A 9,389-nucleotide genomic window follows, 5' to 3' on the forward strand; every position below is an offset into this window, starting at 1 on the left:
TTGGCAGAGAGATAGGGCCTTGGATAAAACTTGAATGTGATAAAATTTTGCTTTGCGTAATAATGATGTTTTATATATTTACCCAAAATTCCCCCTCACCACTAGTTCCTCGAAATATGCTTTGATGAGTTAGGGGACATTCCACTATTCATTCATTCCACCAAACAGACAATACTGGATACCACCCAATATAAACACATAAAATAAAACATTAAGATTTATTGTCTGCAGCCATCCCCCACCAGCATGAATATAGATGTGCAAGTTTGCATACTAAGGAGCAGCCAGAAGTCAGCTTGTTTGTACTTTTGTCATCTGAACACCTGCTTCTCAATACACCTCTTACACACACACACACTGACGTTCATAACCACCTTACGTCAAGGTTAATCAGAATTTACTATTTTTCATGATCAAATGGTTTTCCAGCAACTCTACACAGTAAGGATTTTTACTGCGGTGGATGTAATGATTTATACTCAAATGATAACATGAATATTTTTAGAATAGTCCTACACAATATGTTAAAACTCTGAGATCTAAATAATCAGACAGGCACCGAGCTATCAAATGAACATTTACTGCTCAGTGCCAAGATAGCTTGGTTCTCTAGAAATACTGTAAACTCAGCCCAACAAGGCCCCATTATCATTCCCTAAGCAGTGCAATATTCTATGGAACTTAAACCAAAACAGCAAAATAAGTAATTATACATTCTGCTCCTGATATAGATGGATGGCAAGTTGAACTGCATGTTAATTTTCCATCATTAGAAGCGATGTAAGAATTTGAAGTGAACCACCACCTGAAGGGTGCTGAATTCAACAGGCTTAACGCCACAGCCATTTTGACAACACCTATTAAAAAAAAGAAACAAGGAGTACCATTTCACATTCTTCTGTGTGCACATATCATAGTGCAAAAGTTATAACATTTAAAGATTGTTAAAAATGCAGCACCTCATTTTTGGACACCTTAAGACATTGTTCCCTATTAAACTGAAACCCTGTGATATATGACTAGGTCTAATACACATTAGAAGTTAAAATAACTCTACAAAATTGGATTGCAGTAAAGGTATACCAAAAGACACTGATACATAATGTTTGCCTGCCTACCTACCAGCAATGTATCTGCCTTAATTTGTGTTTCTCTCTGTCCCCCAAAATTAAACTTTGATTGTCACGGGGGTGGGGTAATTCACCCACCACAGATGAGAAGCTATTTAGAAGCTGTCTGCAACCATTAATCAAATGCATCCATGTTGTGCATCTGCAACATTAGAAGCAGGAAGGCTGTGATCCTAACCCCACCAACTGGGAGTAAGCTCTATTGAATTCAATAGAACTTACTTCAGAGTTAAGACGGCCAAGACTGCACTGTAAAGCACCAAAATAAACAACTTAAGACAGTGGTGTGCAGTAAGATTTCCTCTCCTAAAACTGGAACTTCTCACTCTTTCCTCCCTCCTGTAACTTGCACTCTCCAAGTCTGTTCAACCCTGCTGCTGCAAGAGCCCAGTATTCTTGCTGTTCATAGTCTTCCAAGGGCCAGTCATGCAATTCACACCACCAACCTATGTCACATTTCATCATTCTGAACTGCAATCTGAGAAAAACGAAATGTTAACAGATCTATAAACACACATATATACAAAACAAGAATAAAGAGAGCATCAGCAACACTGCTCTTTATCTTTATTACATGATGGATAGAAGTGCATCCTCTGTGCAATGGTGAAAACAATCTAAAGGAAACATTTTAGACAGCCACATGATTGCGCAGCTTGTGGCCAACGGCTGAAGCACAAGGTGCACCACCTGCAAAGCAAGTTCCGGCAACGGCACAAATTGTAACATTTTCCTAAAACCAGAGGGCGCCAGGAAGTTTTACCCCATCGGTTGTATAACCTCTTTCCCCATCACATTTTTGAAAATTTTGTCCCTAAAGCCCATTTGCATATACTATTCAAAACGGCGTAAATTATACATGCTGGCTTATTTAATGACCCTTTCAACCTTCAAATGTGCAATGTAGCCTGTTCCTAATATTTGGAAAATTAGGCTGGCTGCAGCTATGCTAAACAGTATACACCACTGAGCAATGTGAAGTGTTTCCACAACACACAAACACACACAGGCTTTACAAGCATTGTGTGACAAAGCGAAGAAAACCCTGACACCAGCATGGCATGGCAGAGGTGGAAACAAGCAGCAATACCAGATGGCATGCCAAGTCCCCAGAAAGTGCCTAACTCTGGAACACCATGTTTGGCAGAACGACGTGTATTTCTTCTTCCAATTGCCACTTTTAATTTACAAGCAGCAACGTTGTTCAACAGCTGCTTCCACATACAGAATTTTAAGTAGCTAAATAAGATTTTAGACAGAGGTCTGATTTTGATGCAACGCTAGGCTGTGCTTATATGTCATGTGAAAAAGCCCCTGGTTCATGCACTACTACTTGCATGTCCACGAGCTTGGCCCAAAGGAAAAGACCAAAATCACTCACTTTACTTTTTAACCACAGTATAGCGCTACATCTGAACCAGACACACTGTAATTATTCTTAACCGTGGTTTATGTCAACTTCAAACCATGGTTTATGAAGCTGGCTTGTTTCAAATAAACTAGCATTAAGCCAAAGTTTAGGGTTCACACACAAAATTAAATAGTGGTTCATTGAAAGTGGAACCAAAACTTCCAATCTTCTCCTTGCAGATGTGCAAGAAAAGGGGAGAGTGAGAAACTCACAAGTCCAAGTACTGTGGTACCTCTGGTTGTAGACACCATCCGTTCTGGGGTGCCGTTCACACCCTGAAAAGTCCGCAACCAGAGTGGTGCTTCTGCACATGCGTGAACTGCAAGAGAGCACTTCTGCGCATGTGCAAACTGCACAGAATGCTTCTGCGCATGTGGTGAAACCCAGAAGTAAACACTTCGTGTCTGCCGCGTTCTTAACCCAAAAAAATGCAACATGAAGCGTTTGCAAGAAGAGGTATGACTGTAATGTAATTTGGTGTTATGTCTGACCAAGGCCATAGACTAGGCATAGGCAAACTAGGACCTCCAGATGTTTTTGGGACTACAGCTCCCATCATCCCTAGCTAACAGGACCAGTGGTCAGGGATGATGGGAACTGTAGTCTCAAAACATCTGGAGGGCCGAATTTGCCTATGCCTGCCATAGATTAAGTCCTATCTTATAAAGCAAATGTTTTATTGTGATATATGGATGACCGAAGGCAGGCTTTTGGTTTAACTTACCTGTTTGCCAATGAGTTGAAAGTCTGTCAGTTTGTTTGTAACACAATAATTACCGTATTTTTCGCCCTATAGGACGCACTTTTTCCCCTCCAAAAATGAAGGGGAAATGTGTGTGCGTCCTATGGGGCGAGTGCAGCCTTTCACTGAAGCCTGGAGAGCGAGGGGGGTCGGTGCGCACCGACCCCTCTCGCTCTCCAGGCTTCAGGAGGCTATCCGCTAGCCGTGGGAGACGCAGCTCTCCCACGGCTAGCGGAGAGCTTGTCTGCACCCAGAAGCTTGGGGCGCGCTGAGCTCAGCACGCCCCAAGCTTGGGGCTTCGCGCAGTGCTCCGCTAGCCGTGGGAGAGCCGCCCAAAGTCGCGCGGCTCTCCCACGGCTAGCGGATAGCAGTCTGTTCTGGGGGCTGGGGTCGGGGGAAGCTTGGGCTTCCCCCACCCCAGCCCCGCACCTGGGGGGGAATAATATTTTTTTCTTTATTTCCCCCCCAAAAAACTAGCTGCGTCCTATGGGGCGAAAAGTACGGTACTCCACTAGGAATTCAGAATAAAGTTCATGGCACAATCTGGTAACTCAAACATCAACTCAAGCCCTGCACTAGCTTTCAAACATACCGTTTACCTTGAAGACTCAGGTATCAGAATTAAAAAGTTGGCGTGAACACTCAGGGCAACATTCTGTTTTTCAAAAATGAACTCTGCCTCAACCTCCAGACCTACTTTAAAAGAGAGAGAACTATTGCCCAGTACAGCCCTAACAAACCACAATTCACTGTTGCATGTGGGACAACAATGGTTACTTTTCCCCAGTAAAGGACTATGAAACTAAATGAAAAGAGGATGTTAAAGCAGGTTCTAATTCAGAGCCAGTCAGAAACAGAAAATTATTCAGAATTCCTTGGCAGTATCTCTTTCTTTTCAAGAAAAGGTTGGCTAGGAATCCGGCAAAGATGCTTTAGATATATGCATCACCAGCCACATATCAGGAAACTAGACAGCTTCAATCTAGCTTCAGGATCCCATTAGACTAATGATTTCAGATGATGCTAAGGGATGAAGAAAAAAATAGCCATAAAATCCAGGAAGACAGATTCAAAACTTAGGACGTGTCCTTCTTAGAGTGTATTGTATTACTTAACATAGTACAATGGTGTATTGTATGGAAGAATGCCACATAAAACAGGGATGGTTGCAAATACAGTTTCCCTCATTTTGGGACTTTTGCAATAAATCATTGGGTCGAATGAAAACTGTCTGCCCAGTTCTGCTATCAGTTCTTTTATCAACTTGTATCCTGAAGGAAACACTTATTATTTTAGGTGTTCTGTGTCCTAACAGATATTCTATTAGAATATCAGGTTAATTAACTTTCAAAATGTGTGCACAAATGACATGAAGATCAAAATACGTGTTATTGGCTTTAGGATCAGCCATTGCTGACATCTGTAAACAGCTACTTTAGATACTGACATAAACTAATACTTGTTGCAGCACCTTAACAAAAAAATTCAGCTGAGCAAAGAGGCTTCTGAAGTGTAAGATGTTACAAAATGATTCCCTACTTATTTCTGCCTATTTATTAATAGAACCAAGTAACAAAGTTGGTTTTTTGGCTGGTTAGTCTTTTAAACCTCCATGACTTCACAACCTCTGTAACAAGGGGTGCAACAAGGGATGCTCAGTATCTATGAGATACTATTATTTGCTGGCTGGTTTGCTGCAAAGGTCAGGAGCAGGTTTCTCCTCCTATCTAGCTTCAGAAAAACTCACAGCCTCTCAAACTTTCCAACAATGTTTGCATCCTTGTCCATAATGACATATGTTCTAAATACTGAGAAGCAGCAAACATTCCCCAATAGTTGTCTAGGAGCCTGGAAATTAAAACTACAAAGTCGAATGGGGTGTGGAGTACAGTGTACTAACTACCAAGTTCTCAAGTGAAGATTCGTTTTAGGCTAAAAGCTACACCGAAACAGAGCTTGATACAAACCTATTTATTCTGAAGCACTCACTGAAACGATAGGGATCGTTACTTCACATCTTTATCACGCTACAAGCTACTACAACTTCCTCCCAAGGCAGCTTCACAGTGCACAGGCAAAGAAGCCATGTAATGAAGATTGCTTGGCCCTTATATCTCTCATGCTCACAATCAGGAAGAAAAAAGTCTTCCCTTTCAACATGAAAGCTCCTAACCCACTTAAACAGAGCAGTCCGTGATATCTTCCCCAGATAGATCAAGCACTGAATATAGGACTCTGATCTGGAGTATATAGTCAGTGAGTGCATCCAGCGAAGTCAACGAGGGCTGCCTGCTCCACGTTTACGTAAGCCTTAGGCTTTCATTCCACGCGTTAATATTGGCTTCCTTTCACACGTGACACCCCAAACGCACCTGATGTGCATTTGCAGGTCCTGCAACATGAAAACCTGCAAGCCAAAAACACCTACACTGATATGTTCCTTTTTAAAATAAATACCCCACTCTTCTTCTAGGATTCCTCTGCCCACTTCCAGAGGCTCGTCCCAAACAGCTGGAGGAAAAGAGAGCCTCGACTGGCAGCCCTTTCAGGAGTGTGGCAGCGGCGTGAGACCGGCAGCGTCTTCCCAGCAGCTCAGCTGAAGGAGCTCGGGGAGGGAGAGCGCGAAGCCCCTCGAGGGGACGCTGCGGGGCGGGAGGCGGGCTTCCCGGGACCCGCCAGAGAAGAGGGACGGGGCTCGCCACCCACACGCGGTGGCGCCAGGCCCACCGCGGCCGGAGGAGCTGGAGCGGCTTCGCCCTCGCCTACTACTCACCCGAGTGCTGGTCCCGAGGCCACAGGTAGTAGGTGGCGGGGATGACGATGAGGGCCACGAAGCTGGTGAGGAAGTAGAAGAAGGTGTTGCCGCTGTCATCGTACTGGAACTGCTGCCCCGCCATGGCCGCTCACACGCCCCGCCCCCCTCGGCTCTCCTCTCCCGGCGCTCGCCGCTCGCCTCCAGCCAGCGCCAGGCGAAGAAGCGGCCGCTCCGGGGATCCCGCGAGAACAGGAGCAGCGCCCGCCTGCCTGCCTGCCCCACCCACTGGCCTCTGGAGCGCGTCCGCCCGCTTGGCCCCCCCGCCCCCCACCACCTCTTCCTCTCGCTCTCCCACTTCGGCCCCCAGCAGCGCCAGCGCTAGCAGAGGAGGGAGACGTGTCGCTGCGCAGGCGCCATCGCCACCGTTGTGACGTCGGGCACGCGCTTCCGGTTCCTGGGCCCCGGTCGCCCCGGATTGGCTGAGCGGGGAGTCCTTCCCCCCCCCAGCGGGTTGCGGGGAGGAGGAGAGAGGAAGCCTGAACTACCAGAAACATTCGGGTGGAGGGGGTGGCGCTCGAAGGAGGGAGAGGGTGTGCGAACGTTTTTCTTTTGTTTTTCAGTCTTTTTTCCCCTCTTTGCTACGACTTATTTGCAACGGATGTGTGATCTTGGTTTGTGTGTTTTGTTGTTCCTGCGGCTTGTAAACCGCCTTGGGGGCAATATAGGAAGGCGGCATACAAATTAAAAATGAAATGGGGCGGGTGGGAATGCAATGAGGGTCTCTTTCAAGTCTGCGCTGGCAGCTGGCGAACTTTGCCTCCTTCTATCGCTCTTTGACTCCAGAGAACTCTTATTAGGAACTTTTTAAAAAATGGAGAAGACGTTTCTGATCATACTTATCCGTTCAGAAAGCATATAAAAAATGCAACAGTGTATTTTGAATTATTTTAGTGGACCAGATGATAACAGCTGTATCTCCTGGTTTTCCCCCAATCTAGCCCCTTTTACTATGAGTGTGGGTTTGTCACAATGGCTTCTAAACACCCCTTTTCCCCCAGTAATGGCTATTCTATTCTACTGCTTGCAGCCTTCATCAGTGGGCAAACTTTGATAGAAGGTATCTGCCCCTAATTAGTACTCCCCACCTTCCATTACATTTTTGAGCAAGCACACATGTATTTTTGTACCTGTACAAAAGGAAAAAAGGGACATGGGTGATGCTGTGGGTTAAACCACAGAGCCTAGGACTTGCCAATCAGAAGGTCGGCGGTTTGAATCCCCGTGACGGTGAGCTCCCGTTGCTCGGTCCGTGCTCCTGCCAACCTAGCAGTTTGAAAGCATGTCAAAGTGCAAGTAGATAAATAGGTACCGCTCCGGTGGGAAGGTAAATGTTGTTTCCGTGTGCTGTTCTGGTTTGCTAGAAGCGGCTTAGTCATGCTGGCCACATAATCCGGAAGCTGTACGCTGGCTCCCTCGGCCAATAAAGCGAGATGAGCGCCGCAACCCCAGAGTCGGTCACGACTGAACCTAATGGTCAGGGGTCCCTTTACCTTTACCTTTACAAAAGCAAAAAAAGTGTGCACCTACAGTACATCAAGATTTGCTTGGGACCCCGCTGCAGCACTTCTGAAACAAGAAAACCTCAGTCCAGTGTGCTTCCAATTCTGCTCAGCAGCCAAATCTTATTTCAGTAGGGAAAGTACAATTCAATATAATGGGGGGAAATTGAAAACATCCGTAACTTTCACAGGTCTAGATGAAATTTGCAGGCATATTAGCCTTTCTGGAGTAGATAACATGCATCAAATTTCTCTCAATGGCCAACCAGATGCCCGTGGGAAACCTGCAAGCAGGACCTGGGTACAAAAGCGTTTTCCCTATTTGTGATTTCCAGTATTCAGAGGCATACTGCTGCTCTCCATGGAAGGAGAGCATAGCAATGGAGGCTAGTAGCCATTGGTAGCCTTATATACTCCATGAATTTGTCCAATCCTCTTTTGAAGCCATCCAAGCTGGGGGCCATCACTGCCTGCTGTGGGAGCAAGTTCCATCCTGGCCACTGTGAGAACAGGATGCTGGACTAGATGGGACACTGGCCTGTTCAGCAGACTCTTCTTATGTTCTTTCAAACCCAAGGTTTCATTTCTAATCAGTAACCACCAATTTAGACCCTAATAGCATATATGTAATATTAGCTTTGTGATTGTACAGTGGTACCTCGGGTTAAGTACTTAATTCGTTCTGGAGGTCCATTCTTAACCTGAAACCGTTCTTAACCTGAAGCACCACTTTAGCTAATGGGGCCTCCTGCTGCTGCCGCACCGCCGGAGCCTGATTTCTGTTCTTATCCTGAAGCACAATTTCTGGGTTAGCGGAGTCTGTAACCTGAAGCGTATGTAACCTGAAGCGTATGTAACCTGAGGTACCACTGTATATATTTTTAAGTATGGCTCCATTGAGAGTGGGAGGGAGATGATTTAGTACTGATCCTTAAAAGGAACTGAGGTGATACTAGTGTTTCTTCATCTGTTTGTTGGGGAGTTCACACTGCTTTCAAGTTGCAATGCAGCAAGCTTCATTGGCTGTTTGACCTCTTTGACCACAGATGGAAACAGAATATAGAGCTGGATTTTTTTAAAGCATTTGTTTGTCCTTGTATACTTTAATATAGCTACAACAGCATTTACAGTGTTAAAAGTGTGGGAGGAAAATGAGATCTGTAACCCACGTGCAGGTAATTAACAAAAGAATATAAAGTATCATCCACTGCTCCCCCTCCCCCGGAAACCTGCTGTTTACCACTTAATTGGAACAACATTAAACAGTTTTTCTGCAGATTGACATTTGTTCTAATTCAGCGGTAAACAGTAGGTTTTTCCAGGGGAAATGGTGGGACAAACAAAAAACTTGGACTTGTGCCTAGAAAGCATGGGGCAAGCGCAAGTGTGGACAAGCCCTAACAGCAAAAGAGGGTTAGCACAAAGAATCAACAAAAAACAGAAGGCTGATATCAAAACCAGAACTCCAAATAGTACTCATCTATTGTCCGTATACTGCCCAACACACTTCAATAACAACCTTCATTAAGGACAAATTCCATACTGTGCAGTGCAATCCCGTGCATTTTTACTGTGTGGAGTGACCAAGTATGTTAGGCATTGCAGCTTTTTCTGGTATCTCAGCGGAACAGACTACAGATTAAGACGTGTGAAACACCTGTAGTAAGTCAGCTACAGTCCTCAACATTATAATGTGCTGCAAGCATAAAGAATGTTACTGAACCACATGGGGCAATTTGAGTGTTACAATAGTGAGTGCATTTGACTATCAAATAAAGCTCACTCCAGTCTT

At 45.1% G+C, this 9,389-nt stretch overlaps 1 protein-coding gene across 1 annotated transcript in view; it reads right to left on the reverse strand.

The window, feature by feature from the left end:
* SEC63 (SEC63 homolog, protein translocation regulator) overlaps positions 1-6,317 on the reverse strand; it is a 29,903-nt gene extending 23,586 nt beyond the window's left edge. The window contains exon 1 of the mRNA XM_053381595.1: positions 6,057-6,317. Coding sequence (XP_053237570.1) covers positions 6,057-6,180 — 124 coding nt within the window. The 5' untranslated portion in view covers positions 6,181-6,317. The remainder of the gene's footprint in view (positions 1-6,056) is intronic.
* Between the last annotated feature and the right edge of the window lie 3,072 nt (positions 6,318-9,389).

The sequence above is a fragment of the Podarcis raffonei genome, chromosome 3, assembly GCF_027172205.1.
Source record: "Podarcis raffonei isolate rPodRaf1 chromosome 3, rPodRaf1.pri, whole genome shotgun sequence".
NCBI lineage: Eukaryota > Metazoa > Chordata > Lepidosauria > Squamata > Lacertidae > Podarcis > Podarcis raffonei.